We start from the raw sequence: 20,124 nt of genomic DNA, 5'->3' as shown, positions 1-20,124 counted from the left end.
CATCCTCATCCTCCCAGAGAAATAATGAGCAGCCTGTTGAGCCTGGAGCATCACCCCTCAGCACGGAGCTCCCCAAGCCAAGGGGATTGGCAGATTCAGTCACAGACCCCACCTAAAACACCCCAAACTCTCCCTCCCTCCTGAGGGAGCAGCTCAGCCTGGAACACCCTCCAAAATCCCAATCCCCACACGGATAACACATTCAAACGCTCCCTCTAGTGGAAATTCCCGACCGGTTTTACTCCCAGCCACGAATTCTGAACAATCCCAACATTAAAACGGTGTTTTCCTCCTCCTCCTCCTTCTCTGCAGAGTGGCTGGGAAATCTAGCATCACTCAGAACCCCTCTGAAGAAGACATAAAAATCAAGGGCATTAAATGCAGCCCCATTTCTCATTAAACACAAGACAAAGCACTTTGCTCTCCCACTCATCCTTCACCTTTTTACTCATGACATCAATCCCCTCTGCATGGTAAAGCACCCTGGGCTTTGTCTCACTCCTACTGTTGTTAACACATCTGGCTTTGCACACACCTTTGTCTTGCCACAATTATTATTTCCCAGATAATAAAAACCAATATTAAAAGCATTCTTTCCAAAGCAGAAAGTGGCACTTAGAAGATCCATCACAAGTGCAGAAGCTCTGTTCAGCAGCAGGGATTTGCTGAAGGTAAATTCTTTGCTGTGCTTCAGGTGCATCATTACAATTCCTGGCACTGAATTAAATGTGCTGCAATGACACGGTACCAGAGCAGTGCCTGCCAGAAAAATATGAACTTTAAAAAATCCATAATTCCCTGACAAATTGCTCATTGCACACAGCACTCCATGAGTGATGGATATCCCTGGACAAGAGGGAACAAGCAGTTCACTCTGTGCTCTGCTGAAGGGTTGGCTGTTCCCTGAGTTCACAACATTAAAAAGCAGAAGGGGACAAGCCCAGGGCACCCAAGCAGAATTGGCTTGGGCTAGCACAGAGCTGAAAAGTGCAGCCAGTCTGAAAGCAGCTGCAAAATGCACCCTGGAAAAGTTGGGGCTCACTTAAATCAACCTGGATGTGAATGCTGCTGAACTGCCCAACAGACTCCAGACAAAAGGGAATTAAAAAAAGAAAAGAAGAAAAAGGAAAGGAGGAAAAGGAAAGGAGGAAAAGGGAAAGAAAACAAAGGAAAAGACAAAAAGACAAAAAGGAAAAGAAAAGAAAAAGAAAAAAAAAGGAAAAAAAGGAAAAAAAAAAAGAAAGAAAAATATAAAGAAAGAAAAAAAAAAAGAAAAGAAAAAAACCCCAGCATTTCTCTGGGGTTTTCTGGTCACAGCCCTCCTCAGGGACAGCTGACAGTCACTCCTGCAAGGGGACAGGGCTGGGAAGTGCCTGAAGCAGCCCCTGCCCCCTCAATAGTGCTCAGAGTTCACAGGAAATTGGTTAAAAAGCCCCATGGCAACGTGACTTAGCTGGCTCCTGACTAGGTGAGGGCAGAACTGCCAGGGGAAGGAGGCAGGAACAGAGCACATCCTGTTATTCCACATGCCTGAAACACAGGAAACAGCCAAGAATCTGCTGCCTGTCACCCACCCTTTACTGTCCACAGTGCACAGAGACCACGCTGCTCCCATCCAAACCCAACCTTCCACTCCCCACTGCTGCTTCGTCCCACACCCCTTCCCTAAAATCTGCTTTCCCCATGGTTTAGGAGCCAGGGGCTCCAAGATTTGTGTTTCCTTCCCCAGGCACTGCCTTGGAAGGAATTTTCTGCACAATCCCAGTGATTTCTGTGGCCTCCACTGGAGGAACCTGCTCTGCACGAGGGCTGTGTCCCACAAAAGCCAGCAGAGCCACAGAGGGTTGGTCCACCACGGTCCAACAACCAGTCCATGGTAGTTTTTATTAAAAAAAAAGTGAAAGCAGCAGGTTTAACTCAGCAGAACCACTGCAGCACCCAGCAGGTGCCCTCACCTTGCCACAGCAGACACGAAGGAACCCCCCAGAGGTGATTCCCCAGGGAAGGTGGGCTTCAAGGGCAGGAAAAGCAGCCTCCCAGCAGAGGCAGGTTGCCTTGGAGATCATAATCTCCACAGAAATACAGATGAACCCCTCAGCTGTGGAGCCCAGAGCAGCAGGAACCAACCCTGGGGTGCTGGAGAGCAGCAACTCACACAACACAGGCACTCCCTGAGGCTCAGGGATGGAAAACTTGCACTGGTTTGGAGCTTGAGGATGGATTTGGGTCCTCCTGGAAGTGAGACCTTGCAGTGAGGACGAGCAAAGCTCACAGACTCTGTTGTGAGCTGTCTCTGGTGGCTGCACATTCCTGCCCCTTGTCCCATGTGGCAAACCCCAAAAATCCCAGCTGGGGAATTGCAGAGGGGGCTGGCACAGCCCATCCGAGCTCTGAGGGCAGCTCAGGCACTTTTTGGGATCCTGAGGAATCCCTTGCTATCACTAGGATCCTGAATCTCTTGTTATCACCAGGATCCTGAGAAACCTCTTATTATCACCGGGATCCTGAGGAACCTCTTATTGTCACCAGGATCTCTTATTATCACCAGAATGCTGAGGAATCTTTTATTATCACCAGAATGCTGAGGAATCTCTTGCTATCAACAGGATCCTGAATCTCTTGTTAGCACCAGGATCCTGAGGAATCTTTTGTTATCACCAAGATCCTGAGGAATCCCTTGTTATCAACAGGATCCTGAATCTCTTATTATCACCAGGATCTTGAAGAATCTCTTGCTATCACCAGGATCCTGAGGAACCTCTTGCTATCACCAGATCCTGAGGAATCTCTTGTTATCACCAGGCTGCCACAGCAAACTCGATGGTCTGACAGCACCCGTGACAATAAAATCACCCTGCAGAGCTCTCCAAGGGCCTGCTGGTGTTTCCTGGAGAGTTCTGCTGCCAGGGACAGGCTCGTGTGAGCAAACCCACCTTTTTGCAGTCCTGGCAGAAGACAGAGGAGCTGCCCAGCAGCCCCAGCATCTCCCCACAGAGCAGGCACTGCGAGAGGCCGTTCCCCATGGCGTTCCTCCTCATGTTCTCCAGCCTCTCCACCAGGCGCCTGCGGGCAGGAGGCACAGCACAGTCACAGCACTGCAGGGAAAGCTCCCAGCCCATACCCATTTATTTCCTTTATTATTTACATTTGGCATGCTAAAAGGAACGTTTCAGAAAAGTTCGCCATGGTTTCAAGTTATTATTTCTTGTGAGAAAATCTAAATTTGAATGAATTGAATTAGTTGAAACAATACAGGAACACTTCTAATCTACAAAACAGCAGTAAAAATATTGCTACCTGAATGAAATTTTTTTGCGTGCCTTCCCAAGGGGAGCCAATATGATCTATAGTATTCTACAGCACCCAAGGCTTGTATATGGGTCTTGAAATCTTATATTTCAATGTAGCTGGAGAAGATCTTTACACAATATACTTAAGTGGGGACATCAAAATAGCACATATCTATTTCTGTGAATGTTTAAGTTTTGTACATTGTCTTGCCCTCACGCCAGGGCAAGTCAAAAAGCATTGGGAAAGGGGCAAAGGAGCTAAACCTGCCAAGCCCTCTCCATTTCCCATCTCTGAAAGCAGCAGGGCAGGCACTGACATCCCGTTAGGAGCAGGAAGGCCAGGCTGAAGGCCAAAATGAGCCAGACTGAAGCCATCAGACCAAAATGAGCCTGGCTGTGGCACAGGAATGGCAGTGACTGCTCCCTGCTCCCTCCCAGAGCGCATTTGGAAGACAAGAAGCACATATGCATGCTCAATGTCTGCAGCAGCAGGGCTGGGAGAGGGCAGGGAGGCGGGACAGGCAATGAGGACGCAGCCAGGCCATTCATCAGCACCAGCAGCAGGAGGGACTGATCCTGCCATCCATGAATCCCACTCTCATTAGTGCTAATGTCCCATCCACCAGGAGAGCGAGGCGAGGGCTGTTTGAAAGAGGTGCTGCCGTGGTGGGGAGCTCAGGCTGCACAGCCAGAGAGTGCCATCATTAGTGGATTTATGATCCTCGACTTGGACTCTGGCACAAAAGAGCTCCTGGGAGTGAACAAAAGGCATTTCAGAGGATGCCTGACTGCAGGAACTGCGAGGGGAGCACTTGCTGCAGCTCCAGCAGCAAGCACACAGGAGCAGGCAGGCCCTCAGGGTCACTGGCTGCTGCTGGGGGCTCCCATTTATCACAAAAACATCACTGCCACTCCTCATTAGCCCTCACTAATGAGCACAGGGAAGCAGGGCCTGCTGGACAGGGGCTGGGGGTCCCTGGGATTGTGTCTCATGAACACAAACACTGCTGGGAAATGCTGCAGGGCTGCCCAGCTCCCTGCCTCTGAAGGCAGGATGATCACACACAGAGCTCAGGCCAGGCCTCCAGCGGGACTGAGAGCAAATGGGAACCTGCAGCAGCAAAAGGATGCCTGTAAATTAAATAATTCAAGCTAGCAAACCCCATCCTGAGGGCTCAGCCAACTAGAACATAAACTCATTCTCTGCTCCAGGCAAAATCCCAGGGGCCTGGCACGGACAAGGGAAAACCTGATTGCACTGCCAGCAGTGATCCTGAGCCATCCATGCCCTGGGCACTGCCCAGCCTCTCCCTGAGCCCCTGCCTCACCCAGCACCACCTGCATTTCCCATGTGTCAGGGCTGCACCCTCAGCAGCCCCCAAGGCTCAAAGAAAGCATGAAAAGACTTCAGTGAGAAGGAAAACAGGACACCCTCCCCAGCGGTCATCACCTCCAAACAAGCAGCTTGGGAGGGTGTCACAGACATCTTTTCATGAAAAGTCCTTTCCTTAGGATTTTTCCTCCTGAGAAGCTGAGAGGCCTCAGGAACAAAATGTAAACAATGGTTATCTGCTGCTGTGAAATGCAACAGGTGCATCTTGGATTGGCTCATGTTGGTTTTTAATTAATGGGCAATCACAGTCAGTTGGCTCGGACCCTCTGTTCGAGACAGAAGCTTTGTTATCATTCTTTTCTTTTCTATTCTTAGCTAAGCATTCTGACGAAACCTTTTCTTCTGTTCTTTTAGTATAGTTTTAATGTAATACATATCATAAAATAATAAATCAAGCCTTCTGAAACATGGAGTCAGATTTTCCTCTCTTTCCCAATCCAAGAACCCCTGTGAACACCATCGCAGGAGGGGAAAATCACTGACCTAAGGGATGCTGTGAGGGATGGAGGCTGAGCTCAGGCAGCTGGGAGAGGCACTCCTGCCTGTGCTGGCCTTTTCTGGGGAGGGAAGGGAGGGAAGGGACAGGAACGTGGCCGTACCCAACGCGCTGCTGCTCCGCCACGTCCAGCTGCTCTGCCTTGCGGATCACTCCCAGGATGAGCTCAAGCTCCTGGGGGCTCAGAGCCTGCATCTTCCTCTGCTTCTCAGTCTGGAATGTGTGCACTGACCAGCCCGTCTGGAGCCTGTGGGAGGGTGTGGAGGGCAGCACTCAGCTGGGGAGGGAAGCACAAAGCCCCAGCCCTGCCCTGGAGGATGGTTGGGATGGATGGAGAGCAGAGAAATCTGGAGGCAGGTCGTGGAAATTGGGGTTTATTGCAAAGGGCCAAGTGCAGGGCACTGCTGGGAGCTGCCAGCTCCGAGCAGGCCCCAAAGAGGGAGAGAGAAGTAAAGAGAGAGAAGGCAAGGGTGTGGTAAAGAGAAAATGAGAGAGCAAGGTTTCTGTTCCAATACCATAAATCTTCTGAAGAAGAATATTGCTGAATATTCTAATTCTCACTAGCCAATCTAATAGAAGATACAAATCCTATAGCATTTACATACAGCCTATAAGAATCACTACATTACCATACTGTGTTACATTTTAAATCCTAAAACCTACTCTTTGGACCCCTTCTGCCAAGCCAGTGGGGTCTGCTCTGCCCCTTGGAGCTGTCTGCAAGCAGAGGGCGTTGTCTCTGCAAAAGGGGATTACCTTCAACTGGCCACACCATTGTTTTTTCCAGTTGCTCAGTAACTGAGGTATCTCAAAGCTTGCTTTCATTTCCATCTTGTTTCTATAGTCTCAAAATCTTGTTTCTATATTTCCATCTTGTTTCTATATTCTCAAAATCTCATTTCTATATTTCCATCAGTTTCTATATTCTCAAAATCTTTTGCCAGGCAATCATATTTCTAAAGCTTTGCTGTTTCATCTTTCCTGCCCCACAGCCCAGGCACGCAGACCCACAGCAGCCTCCCATCAGGGATGTCTGTTCCCTGCCTAAATCCCGAAGCTCCTCTCACTGAGCTCACTTCCACAGCAGCAATGAGTGCTGCGCTGCCTCTCCCTGCTCTCTGTCCTCCCTTTCTGCTCCTGTTTGTGTTTTTCCAAGCCCCTGATCCTGTCTGTCCATAAAGCAGCAGCAGCAGCAGCACCCTGGGGCTGCCTGTCCTGGGGATCCCCTCACAGGGATGGATGCTGGTGCCAGGCAGGCAAATGCCAAGAGCAAACTGCCAGACACAGGGGCTCCCACATCCCTCGTGCCCCCAGTTCAAGCACACAAACCTCTGGGCATGCCTAGAAACACAAATTTGGCACCATCCTCCCTTGGTCTGGCCCAGGTTCACACGAGGACTCCAGCAAACCCCCGTGCCTCCCATGCAGCAGCTGATGCCTCTCCTTGGCTCACTTGGCAACAGGCAGGAGCTTTCACAGCTCAATTAATTAATTACCATCCAGGAGGGGTTTGGAGGTCACTGGATACACTTATGGCTGCAAGGAGGATGCACTGCTGGGCACCACTGCCTTGCTGAAGGTTTCTGCAGGCTGGGGAGGAGGCAGTGGGGCGCTCAGCCAGGCAGCCCCCTCAAACCATGGGGTGTCCCCCTATTTTCTCACACTCTGCAGCAGCAGCTGAGCCCAGGGGTTCAGGAAAAAGCAGAGGTGGCACAGTCCCAGCTGCCAGGGAATGAAAACACCCAAGAAAAATGAACTTCTAGAGCCTGACTCATCCCCATCCTTTCATTCCTTAGGTTGTGCAGTAATTTTAACTTTGGGGGAAAATGAGAACTAATGACAAGTTCCTAAAACAAAAGGGTGCTGGCAGCTGGGGGATGCCATCAATTATATTTAGGGGGCTCCAACCCTTCCTTTCACCCAGGGAAGGGCTGTGGGATGGACTGCAGGGGTGCGGGATGAGACCAAGAGTTTAGAGACAGCAGGAAAGCTGTGAGGGCAGAGCTGAGGGTGGAAGGGGAAAAGGGAAAGGGAAAAGGGGAAAGGGAAGAGGGAAAAGGGAAAGGGAAAAGACTCACTTGGCTCTCAGGGCCAGCTGCCGGTCGTTGGGGCAAACCCAGGGGCCTGAACCACTGCCAAAAATCATGTCAGCCATGGCCCCAGCTGGCAGGAGTCACACCTGGAAGAAGCAAACAGAGCTGATCTGCCAGCACCACACACACTGGGAGCAGCCAGACTCACCCACAGACAGTGATAAAAACATCCCATCAGTCTCATAAAATAGAAGCTAATAAATACTTTCAGATACCTTGAAGGCAAGGCTGGATGTTTAGATTTTATGGTATACACTGAGAAAAAAAAAAAAAAAAAACCAGACACTCTTTGTCAGTCCTGATTTTTCATTTCAAACTAAAGAAAAGCATTGTCTGTAAAAATAATCCCTGCCTCCCCACCTCCAGATCCCCAGCACTGCAGTTCTGACAGAGAAAGCCACTCCAAAGGACACAAAGAAGCTACAGTTGCCTTTTTTTTAACCTCTTAATGGGGTAACAAACAAAAACCCACGCAACAATCAGCATGAATAGTGGCAAGTCATTTCCTTCATTAAAACTGCCTCCATAATAGCCTGATATTTATAACTCCAGCCTGCAATAGCAGCTTGTTTGCATCCTCTGATGCTCAAGACAGCACCTCTTGCAGCAGATCTCCTGCATGGTCACACCAGTGCTCAGTGAAAATTCCTCTGAACTGATCAGGAAAGGCAGCAAGAACTGATCAGCAGCAAAAATCAACTTCCAGATGCTCATGGGAGCAACATCCCCCAAGGAGACTCTGCAGCTGAGCAGTTCTGAGTCCTACCAGCAGCTCAGATGAATGGAAAGCACCAAGGGACAGGCACAGCCAAAGGATTTCAATGGATGCTGAACTAGGCTTGATGTACTGAGCTTTTAACCAGCTGGATTTGCTCTCCAGCAGAGCGGGTGTCTCACAAGCCCTAATGCATAAATTCCCAGGTATTAATGCTTGTCCCCAGCACAGACACTTGCCAGCTTTGAAACCACACCTGCTGGGCAGAGATAAGGTGTTTAATGCTGGTTGGCAAGCAGGAATCAGACCCAATGGCAGGCCAGGTGTATCACCTGCCAGCCGAGCTGGAGTTCCCATGCAAACTCTGCTTTTTCCAGCCTCATTCTCCCCAGCAGTGCTGCAGCCACCCCTGCTATCTGCTGCTGCCACACTGAGCTCTGGGTGCTGTGCCTGGTGGCCTTGGCCCCCTCACACAGAGCTTGTGCACATCAAACCCTCCCTGCTGTGCTGAGCTCACACATCACAGAAACAACAGGGAACTGCCAGCTCCCTCCTGCCTAACCCCACCTCAGCCCCCAGAGCCAAAATGGAGCAGTTCCCTCCTCTCTCTGGCTATCCCAGTTTATGGGGAGAGACTGAAAATCCAGTGTTTGCAACAGGCAGGAGGGAAGAGGGGAAATTCCACAGAGATTTCTTTCCATGCAAGGGGAAATGTGTGTAAAGAAAGGTGGAGGCTCAGCAGAGTCTGAGGCATGGGGGAGATGGGAAAGCTGCAGGAAGCAGGGCTGAGGCAGGAAGGACAGACAGAAATGTCACACAGGATTTTTTAAATGAGTCAAAGTGATGGCTTTTGAAAGAGAAGAAACCCTTGAACCCTGGCACTGCTCTCCCCACCCTGCTCAGTGCCACACGCTGGGTTTGCATTTCCATCCAGCCCCAGAACACCTCCTGCTCTTTTAATCTTCCTGACAATCTCCAGCCAGCAGAGAACACCAAGAACACCTTCCCCACTGCCATCCCACAGTGCTCACACCCAGGGGAGCAATCAGGCATGAACAGCACCAGAACACAGAGGCTCCCACCCTCAGGCCTGAGTTACAAGCAGAGAAAAGCTACAATTGCACACAGAATGGCTGACCTGGGATTTTTCCAGAGATTTCCCAAGCCTGTGATGTGTGGTTACAGGATTATATGCATATGTAGCCCCCCACACAAATGCATATATTAAATTATTCCTCAGCTGCACCATGAATTCCTCCCTCCCACTCGTGAACACCTGAAGAACAGCACAGCCCACACTCTGTGTCCATGCAGGGTGTGGGGGTGCCTGTGGGGGTCTTTGGAATAAAATCTGGAGCTGGAGATGAGCCCCAGAGCAGAGCCAGGGCAGAGGAGTTGGCTTTGCCAGCAGCTCTCAGGGTGGGAAGCTGTGCTGGAAGCATCTGCCCCTCCTCAGCTGAGCTTTATCTGCTCCACCAGAGCTGGAGGCGAGTCAGAACAGAGCACATGAGCTGAGCATTTCTCTCAGGAGAGGCTTAAAGGCATTCTCCAGCCTCAGAGCACAGTGAGCTTTGCTCAGCCTGACTGAACAAAAACAAGCAATGTCATGGTCCTGTGCCTCTTGTTACTCAGCACAAGCTCCCTGTCCTCCCCCTTCTCTGAGCAGCATCTGCAAAGAGAAAAGGCAAACAAAACACAGCCTAAAGAGCCACCAGATCCCCAAAAGAGTCTTCAGAGAGATTATTCCCTGAAATATTTACAGGACGTGCCATCTCCTCTGATGGGAATTGCTGGTTTTCCACTTTTGCCTCTGGAAAAAGCCTGGTGGGGACACAGCTCGAGGAAGGAAACAGGAATGGGACTGCAGGGGGAAAAGCAGGGCTGGAGGGAAAGGATTGTCTCTCAGGGTGTGGGAATGATGCCAGAGGAGTGGAAGGCGTGGAGCATCTTCTCTCTTATCTCAGTACAGGACGAGAAGTGCAGGGAAATCAGAAACACCCAGATAGCAAAACCACGCCAGCCTGGGGAGTCGTTTCCATGGGCTGTGGTGAAATATTCCCCTCCTGCAGTCTTGCATTTTCTCTCAAAAATACTCCAAGCCATCCCCTCCCTGTTCTCCTCTTCTCTACTGGTGAGAGAGCAAGAGAAACCCACAGCTCCTGGCCCTGCACACAGGGTGACAGCAAAGCACGAGCCCTTTGTGGTGCAGAAAAACCTCCCACTCCATCCTTTGCTTTTTACCTAAATTCAGATTTAAAAGAGGGAGCTCTTATCAATGTTCTGTGACCTGCTTTAAAGCCATTCCACCTGCTCATTCCTTTCCTGTGATGGAGGAAGTCATGTGAGACAAAACCTCATTAAATCTGGGTCCACCTGGCTGCCCTTGGCACAGCAGTGCCCTGCAGGGCTGCCCTTTCCTGTGGGGCCAGGGGCATCCAGGAGGATGCAGAGCTGAGCACATCCCTGCCTGTAGCTCTGCTGAGGCTCTGCCTCTGCTGTCTCCATGATAAGAGTTGTACTCTGGCAACCAGAAACCAGAATATGATTTCAATCAGGGAGGGAGAAACCTTCCAGTGAGCGAAGCAGAGGCAGGCAGACACAGCCCTTGGACATGACGCTCTTCAAAGAATTCCTGAGAAAGAATCCAGGTTTTCTCAGCAGAACATCAACATGAGCATGATGAATTTTACCTCAATAACGGCACGGACACAGCAGGTCATACCTGCCACCTCACCAGCTGCCAGAGCAGGTGCTTAAGGAAGAATATAACAGGAATATAACAGAATGTAACAGCACAACACAGCAATTCTTCCCCAAAACACCCTCCCAGCCTGCAGGCATCCCTGGATTATGCCCTGCCTGACCCAGCCTGCAGCTCTGTTTAACACCCTCAGCATTTCCCTGTCCCAAATTTACCAGCTTGATTTTCAGGCATCAAAACCCTTCCCATCTCCTCCACCTCAGACATTTTGACTTCACCAAAGTTAAAACTGAAGGGTTTTACCGACATGGCACAAAAACCTCCTCATGCAGTGACAGCACAGCCTGCCCCAGCCCTCCTGCAGCTGGGCCCACGAAGCACCAACTCCTCAGAACCCTACAAAGACAAAAAAATCCTACACAGACCCACGAGGAGGCCTCCAGCCCGCTTCCATTTGCCTGCCTATTTCAGCTGGGCAGCTCATGTCTAGATTAATTTGTTTTCATAGCAAATTAATTAGACTACTTTTTTTTTTAAATATTTCATTTTACAAAAATCAAAATGAGGCATTTGGCTGGAGACAAGCTCCCAATTCCCAAGCTGTGTAATTATCTCACCTGCTCCCAGGGCATCACCTCTCCCAGGATTCCCAGGTTTTCCCTCCAAGAAATCAGTGGTGTGAAAAATGCTAATTACTTGTGTTAAAATTTTAAAAGTATATACATATAGGACATGTATATATACTATATACTATACTATATTTTACTGTATTTTTATGTATTTTTGTAGTATATAATAGTATATTTAGAGTATATTTTAATATATTACTATATTTTATAATATATGTATATACTATATTTTACTATATTTTTATGTATATTATAGTATATTATAGTATTTTATAGTATATTTTTATATATTACTATATTTTTATAGTATATGTATATACTATATGTATATACTATAGTATATGCTTTTATACTATAGTATAAAAATAGTAATAAAATTACAGCAATAAGAATTTGGACAATCAGAGTTAGGACAATAAAGGACAATAAAAAAAGTAAAGAATTATGAATGTTTGGATGCTTTCTTCAAAAAAGCATGTCTGCTAACAAAGAATTAACTTTTTAAGTAATGGTTTGTTGTATATTCATATATTTCATACACGATATAAACATTCTTTTAAACTAGGGATATTTTGTTTATTGTCAACTCTTCCCCCTTCATCTTGTAAATTATGATTTGGCTCTGGAGTCTGAAAGGAGGTAGGAGTTTGGTTCTTCTCAATAAGGAGGTAATAATTTTTCTCTTTGGGATTTTAGTGTCTTCTTGCTGTTATGTCTGTTTGAAGAATTTCTTTATTATCTTATCCATTCCTTGAGCTGGTTAGAAAAGTATCTTACATCACACAGCTTCTATTTTAACATTTTGTTATAACCTAAAACTATATTTAACACACTACTGGAAAGGATTAACACAGCATAACTTTCTAACGCAACTCATATAATATCCATGTTAATATTTGCAAAAAGCCAATCACATAACGCACATTTTTCCCAGTGAAATCACCTCCTGCTCTGCAGCCAGACCCCATTATCCCAGGGAAACCCTGGCAACCCAGGAGTGTTTGCTGGTGTTGCCATGACACAAATGAGGGGCAGGGATTGATAAGGTTAACCCAGCCCACCAGCAGGAAGGTTATTGCTGCAGCCACCACTCTTGCCCTGTGCTTTAAAGGCCCCCAGCTGAATTTCAGAGCTGGTTTGAGGAGCTAGAAGAACCCTCAAGGCTGTAGGAAATGCAAAGTTGGCTTGGGAGCCAGAGCAAGGCTGAATCAGGGTTTGGAGAAGTTTTTCTCACACGTGAGCCACTCTGAGCTGCTCATTCACACCCACATCCAGCAGTTCATCAGGAGCCTGCTGTGGGCACCAATAAAATGCTGGGAAATGATTTTATAAGGGTTAAACAGAGCCAGGAGATCCCCAGCAGCTCTCTGAGGCAGAGACACACCTGGGCATGGCTGAGGAGCAGCGTTTTGGCATTCCTTAAAAACCCCCAACAGCAGATGGAGAGACAGGAGACACAGGGAATGCAACGGGATCAGAGCTGACACAGGGAATGCAGGGATCAGAGCTGGCACAGGGAATGCAACGGGATCAGAGCTGGCACAGGGAATGCAATGGGATCAGAGCTGGCACAGGGAATGCAATGGGATCAGAGCTGGCACAGGGAATGCAGGGATCAGAGCTGGCACAGGGAATGCAATGGGATCAGAGCTGGCACAGGGAATGCAACGGGATCAGAGCTGACACAGGGATCCAACAGGATCAGAGCTGGCACAGGGAATGCAACGGGATCAGAGCTGGCACAGGGAATGGAATGGGATCAGAGCTGACACAGGGATCCATGGATCAGAGCTGACACAGAGAATGCAATGGGATCAGAGCTGGCACGGGGATCCACGGATCAGAGCTGACACAGGGAATGCAATGGGATCAGAGCTGGCACAGGGATTTAATGGGATCAGACCTGACTTGCAGCTTGAGCCAAAACACTGCCCAAATAAACACCACAAAGCTTTGCCAAGCTTGGAGAGAACAACTTAAGGGCCCAATCAGACTTTTCCCCATGAAAGCTCCATCTAAGCAGCATCAGTGCCAGCAAAATGGGGACAACCTCATTCAGATCCTCATTCTGGCAGGCCCAGCCCAAATCAAACACCAGCTGGGAGGTGTCCTCATGGTGAAAGGCCAAGCTGGTAAAGAAGTGGGTGAGGATGAGGTTTGGGGGGGAAAACCAAGAAGTTTCCTCTCCACCACAGCTGTTCCCAATCCCAGCAGCAGCAGCAAGAAGCCCAACTGCTTTTTTAAGATGCAGCTTATAAAGAGTTTTTAAAATACAATGCCCTGGAGGTCCATGCCAGTCCTGTGAGTGGGAAGATAAAATCAGCTCGACAGGAAAGCTGACATCCAGCAGCAACAATTCTCTATTAACGAGAGGCACTTGTCAGTGTGGCTTCCTGAGACATAGTGAGCTGCAAAAAAACAAAAACAAAAAAAAAACCCAAACCCCACCAAAACAAAAACCAAAAAAAAAACCACCAAACAGGTTTTGCCAAAGCAAAGCAGCCTCCAGGTGCCCCAGCACCCCCTGATGCCGGGGAGGAAAGCCAGCACTGTTGCACCTGCCAAGGTGTATCTTTATTTATCAGACTTTGGACCCATTTCCTCCTGATCCCCAGCCAGGCAGGTGCCTTATGCAAAGTGAATAATTCATGAAGACAGCAGGCTCTTTCTGACTCGAGTTCGGGGCAGGTTGATCTGGCATGGGAGAAGCAAATTAGCATCTAAATGGCCAATTAGAGAAACTCATTTCACTATTCTGATATGCTAAAAAGCTCAGGCTGGAGGCTGGCAGTGTGGCACCTCCCAGAAGCAACAGGTTTCTTAGAAAGAATGGGACAGAGGGAAGCGCTGAGCACAGCCCAGCTTTGTCCAGGAATCCCGTGCAGAAGAGGAGCCTCATTCATGCCAGGCTGTTCCACAGTAAACTCCAGTGAACCAGGAAAAGAACAGCTCCTGGCCATGGAGAAACTCTGCTGAGCAGCCAGGCCCTCCCAAAAACTCCCTGTCCTCTGAGCCTGCCAGCACATCTGGGGGATGGGACAGCTTTTCTCGGCATCCTTAAGGTATAAAACTGGTTTTAGGCACCCTTAAACAGCACCACAAGCACGGCCACGGAGAGGTTTTTATCACCCTGACATCGTTGCTATGAGCAGAAGGAAAGCTGTGGACTTTGACCAGGCGCTAGAGAGCACCTGAGCCAACCTACAGCACCCCAAAAACCCTGGGGGTGGGCACAGCATGTCGCTGTCACCTGCACATCCAGCCTTAATAACCCTCTCCACCCCTATCCTATTCCCAGTTGTAACAATCTCAAGAACACCCCTACCACCATCACAAGCACAGCCAGAACCTCCTTCCTAATCAGCTCAATCGCCATAACAACCTACATTTACTCAAAACAGAAAGCCTAACTTCTTCTGAGAAGGAAAAAACTTCAAAATTCCCATCAGCTAAATATAGACTTCTACTCACTCAACTCACCTTCTTCTCTATCGCACTATTGGTGTGATATCACCTAAAACCCAGGACAATGCACCCTCCCACAGGTGGCTTCTCCCACCTCCCCAGAGCAGGACGTGCTGGTGACTTTTCCACACATCGCTTTCACTTTTTACTCGTTTCCCTGCACATCTTTGCCACTCACAGTTAATTCCCTTCAGGAACCCGAATCCCACCCGAATTCCCAGGAGGGCCGCGGGTGGGAAGGCACCTGCGGAGCTCGCCCAGCCCAGCCCCAGGTCAGGCTCACAGGACACATCCCGGCCATGTCCCAGCTGCTCCCGGAGCCTTTCAGGGACATCTCCCCCGGCTCTGAGCCCCTCCAAGCTGTTCCCATTCCCAAACCCACAAACCCGTGCACGCCGCTTTTCCTCCCGCTGCCGGGCGCTGGATCCCGGCTCAAACTCCGCCCAAACCGAGCCGAGTTGGGCTGAGCCGAGTGAAGCCGGGCTGAGCCGCTCCCCCCGCACCCACCTGCGCTCCGGCCTCACCGGCGGCCGCTCCCGGAGCCGCTGCCCCGGCGGGACGAGGCGGAAACGGAGCCGCCAACGGAGCCGCACCTGCGCCCGCCCCCGCCCGCCCTCGGCGCGTCCCCTGCTGGTGTCCGGAGCGGCCACCGAGCGGCCCCGAGCGGCCCCGGCACCGCCACATGGGCTGGGAGAGGCTGGAGGGGGTGTGGGCACAGACAGATGTGCGTTGGGAAAAGCTGGAGAGATGTGGGCACCGCCAGATGTGACCTGGGAAAGGCTGGAGGGATGTGGGTACAGCGAGATGTGGAGAGGGAGGACCTGGAGGGATGTGGGCAGAGCCAGATGTGTCCTGGGAGAGGCTGGAGAGGATGTGGGCACAGCCAGATGTGACCTGGGAGAGGCTGGAGGGGATGTGGGCACAGCCAGAAGTGCATTGGGGAAAACTGGAGGGATGCGGCTGCAGCCAGATGTGGAGAGGGAGGGCCTGGAGGGATGTGGGCACAGCCAGATGTGACCTGGGTAAGGCTGGAGGGGATGTGGGCACCACCAGATGTGCATTGGGAAAAGCTGGAGGGATGTGGGCACAGCCAGATGTCACCTGGGAGGGTCTGGAGGGGATGTGGCTGCAGCCAGGTGTGGATAGGGAGGGCCTGAAGGGATGTGGGCACAGCCAGATGTGGATAGGGAGGATCTGGATGGATGTGGGCACAGCCAGATGTGGATAGGGAGGGCCTGAAGGGATGTGGGCACAGCCAGATGTGCCCCAGGACCTGTGTGAGGCTCCAGACACTGCTCCTGTTCACCTGCAGCAGAACAGGGCTGTGGGCACAGCCAGATGGGATCCAGGTGAGGCTAAGGGGGATGTGGGCACAGCCAGATGTGTCCCAGAACCTTTTCTGGGCTGTGGGCACTGCCAGATGTGCATCCCAAAACAGAGCAAGAGCCCACGGGAAAAATGCACCCAACCATAAACAAGGAAAGGTGGTACCGAAACAAACCCTGAAAAAGACCAAACAAAAAGTTTCCCCAAACAATAACAACAAAAACCCCTCCCAAAACAGAAACAAAACAAACAAATCTACCCAACCAAACAAACCACAAACCCACACAAACAGAACAAACCCTCCAACAACCAGAAAAAGAAGAAAAAAAAAAACCAAAACCAAACCAACCCAAAATCCATGCAAGAAAGAAACAAAAACCCAACCCCTACAAAAAGGGATCTTTAGAACAGAACAAGGCACCTGCCAGGCCTGAGACAAGCACAGGGGACTCAGACCTTTTAAAACTGAAGGACCCAAACCTCCTGAGCAATCCCAGTTACAGACATGTGCTGGTAATAGCAGCAAAATTTGGGTTTGTGGAGGGACAGCCTGGGATCCTGTGGTGAGTCAGCAGCAGATCACAGGAACACAATTATTGCTTTGCACCAGAACACAGGAATTTGGGCTCCTCACTGTCTAAATGTCCAGTTGATGCTGTGAGTAAATTTGCCATGTGACAGGAAGGGATGGGGGGGAATGAGGGAGGGAAAAGAGAAAAGAAGGGAAAATAAATTGTGTTTCTATTTCCCTTTCAGAGCTGGCTCTTGACAAATCTTTCTGCAAAACCTTTCACCTCTACATCCACCAGGGTCAGCTCAGGGACCCTCAGCCCACTTGCCCCTGAATCAAGCTCAAGTCTAAGCAGATATTTTTCTTTTTGGTTCAGGCAACTGTTGAAAAATACATCAGAGGGAGCATTTTGCATGAGCGCAGAGCCTGCAGCTCCGTGGAAGAAAACACTTGACGATGACATTTCGCACCAGGGTAGTTCTTCCACACAGTCAATAATATAAATAAATTAAACACACAGTTCAGCCAACTTCAGGAAGAAGATAAATTACCTTATTTAACCAGCTGTGCTGGCAGGGAAATGACACACATCTCAGAGCCTGCATCCATCCTGCTGTTGAGTTTTTCTTGTCAGGATCCCCACAGTTGCTCCAGAGTGTGCAAGGCTGGGCCTTGGCAGCTGGGTGCCACAGAGAATAAATATGATGTTACATTAAAAAATTTTAAAGGCTAAATACAAGGTTTTATCTTTGATAGCACAGAGTCAATTTTTAATAGACTCGTTTCTCAGAAGCCAGGCACTTCCAGTTCCACCCAAAGAACCCTTCAAAGTCTCTCTTTTATCAATGATGGGTTTTGCTGAATTATTCACCAGATCACAGCTGCCAGAGATTTTAAATATCCCCGTGACAAGGACAATGAGGGATAACAACCTCCTCCTGCAGGCTCCCAGTGCTGCTGGCAGTGGCACCCTGCCTGCCCTCAGCTGATCCCTTCTCTTCTCCTGTGTCACTTCAGGCTGGGATGCTCCTCAAGGAATGGCAAAGAAGGAGCAGCAGCTTTTTGGAGAGGTTAAACTTGGTCCTGCAGAGGAACCATGGGTGTTTAAAAGCAGCTTTAGAATGGTCCAAGCTGGGGGAATCCTGGAGCACTCCCAGTTTGGATGCTGGGCTGGTGAACACCAGCAGGTCAGACTGGCTGGATCTTTATTTCTGAACAGCAATTTCCCAGGAAAACTGGAGCAAGGAGCTGTCTGGCACTGCTTCCCCTCCTGCCTGACTGCCCCAGCTCAGCTCAGCTGCTTCACAATTCACAGCAACAAGTCCAGGGCTTTTCTCCAAGCTGTTGCTCTGATTGCAATCCTCTGATTCAATTTGTGTTCGTCCCTCTAATTACCTCTCCTGAATAAAATGTCAACGGTTCTGTCCCTAATCTGAACCAGAAAGGTCTTGTTTACAGAGCACACCTGCTCAAGGGTGTACAAGACAAAGCAAATGCTGGAAGAATACTGATGCTTCACAGCAAAATCTGCTTCTTTTTTAACCTGTTTGAAAGAAAAATTCCCAATCTGATCCACATTTTGCTTGCATGGCAAGGCTCTGGTTTGATTCTCTTTTCCTTGTCCACATTGAGCCTGCAGCTCCCACAAGATCATTTCACAAGCCTTCCTTGGGCGATCCATACACAAATTCTGTGCCTCTGTGGCACAGGAAAATGATGCACATTTGGAAATACACTGAGAAATTTAGAGAAATTTCTCAGTGTAGTTGTGTTCAAAGTCAAAAAGGGCAGCAGGGTTTGCCTGGGGATTTTGCCCTTCCAGGATAACCCAATCTGCTGCTAGGGGCACCCCAACTGCCAGCCCTGCAACAGCAGGAGGGGCAGGTCAGCAGGAGAAAGCTGCTCCTACCTGTCCTGGCATCCAGGGAAAAGCTGTCAGAAGATGATTTTCTTTACAGGCACCTCAGGCCAGCAGCTCCCACTGGGCTCTAATTTTGGCTGGCGAGTCAGGTTTTATCATAATAAAATTAACAACAACCAGCACTTGTCATTAGCAACAAGTAATCCCCTTCCAAAAATACCACACTGGTATGGATGAATTATTTATACTCCATCACTGCTGCTGCCATTTTCTTCTCTTCTGCCCTGTGTCACTGTCCCTTTTACTCACAGGCAGCTCTGGGGACCTTCTGGCTGCTGTCCAGCAACAACTTTGGGCATGAGAGCATTGGTGGGAGCAGGAGCCTGATGCCACATCCTGTCCCAGTGTCACATCTGAACACATCAGGAGAAAAGAAGAAGGGAGGAGGAGGAAAAAGCATCCAAAAAGGATTAAACCACCTGGAGAGGACCTGTAAGAGGAGCATGGCTTCAGCAGCTGTTCCTGGAGTTGGGAGGAAGGATTTTCACCTCTGGAGTCTGCCAGGGTCTCACAGTTCTTCCCACCAACCCCCAGCAGCAAGGGCAGGGCTGCACCAGCCCCAAAAACCTCAGAGAGATGCTGCTGCCTCAGAAACTGAGCTTGCACTACTCTGGTGGGAGTAAAGGTGGAGAGGGAGGGAAAGGAAAAGGCAAATCGGGCAAAAGGAGGGGAAATGGGGAGAGGAAGGAAGGGAAAGACGAGTTTCCTTCAGCACCCTGATTTACAGGGCTGAGGTGCGTGAAGGGATGGGATGATTTGGGGTTTGGTGCTTCCCCTGCCAATCCTGCAGCACCTCGGGGCTGGGACAGGGAAAAGGGACAAGGATGAGGGACAAGGGACAGGCACAGCCCAGCACCTGCTCACACAGGGGACAAGGGCAGGGAGTTGCTCCTGGTGACAAAAAGGCGAGTCCAGGCTTGTCCCTGTGTCACCCTGCCCTGCAGAGCTGCCGGGAGCGAGGGAAGGCGCTGGCATGGAGGGAGGAGAGGGGCAGGGACACGGTGAGGAAGAGGAGGGGAAGGGCTGAAGGGAGATGGGGGGGAAGGCTCAGAGGGGAGGAAGCTGCAGAGGGGTCACAGGCAGGAGGGAGGCCACGCTGGGGCTGCTGAATTTCCTCCCCCTGCTCCCTGCAGGCCATTCCAGGGCTGCTGGGCAGCAGAGGGATGCGGGCAGGAGGAGGAGGAGGAGGAGGGAGCCGGGACCCCCTCCAGCAGCGGGCACGAAGCCACCAGGGGAGGAAGAAGCCACCACGCAGGAGTGCTACCAGTGCCACCACCGCCAGCACCAGGGCAGGTGAGAAAAAACAGCTTTTCCCAGGGAATCACCCGTGGTGATTTAAAACATTCTCCTGCCCTCTGTTTATACACAGATTTTCCTCTCTGGCTACAAATTGATCCCAGAGATGGAGCACATGTAACTACACCGAATAAGCAGTAGGAGGCAGAAGGCACCTGCCAGGGAGTTTAGAATTCCATAAACTGCCCGGGATTTGGGATGCTGTTCATATTTAGGGGATAATTAAATATTCACCCTTGCTCTGGGTTACAGTACTGATCTAACAGTGGGGGTGAGTGGTTGGTAAAA

At 49.9% G+C, this 20,124-nt stretch overlaps 1 protein-coding gene across 2 annotated transcripts in view; it reads right to left on the bottom strand.

Annotated features, from left to right (window-relative positions):
* Window positions 1-15,324, bottom strand: part of RPH3AL (rabphilin 3A like (without C2 domains)) — a 39,297-nt gene extending 23,973 nt beyond the window's left edge. For both annotated transcript variants that reach the window (XM_059487160.1, XM_059487162.1), the window contains exons 1-4: window positions 15,290-15,324; window positions 7,258-7,358; window positions 5,283-5,426; window positions 2,934-3,063 (exon numbers count right to left, since the gene is read on the bottom strand). In XM_059487160.1, the coding sequence (XP_059343143.1) occupies window positions 2,934-3,063; window positions 5,283-5,426; window positions 7,258-7,334 (351 nt within the window). In that variant the 5' untranslated portion in view covers window positions 7,335-7,358; window positions 15,290-15,324. The remainder of the gene's footprint in view (window positions 1-2,933; window positions 3,064-5,282; window positions 5,427-7,257; window positions 7,359-15,289) is intronic.
* Between the last annotated feature and the right edge of the window lie 4,800 nt (window positions 15,325-20,124).

The sequence above is a fragment of the Ammospiza nelsoni genome, chromosome 21 (assembly GCF_027579445.1).
Source record: "Ammospiza nelsoni isolate bAmmNel1 chromosome 21, bAmmNel1.pri, whole genome shotgun sequence".
NCBI lineage: Eukaryota > Metazoa > Chordata > Aves > Passeriformes > Passerellidae > Ammospiza > Ammospiza nelsoni.
This window is presented reverse-complemented; position numbering and strand designations above follow the sequence as displayed.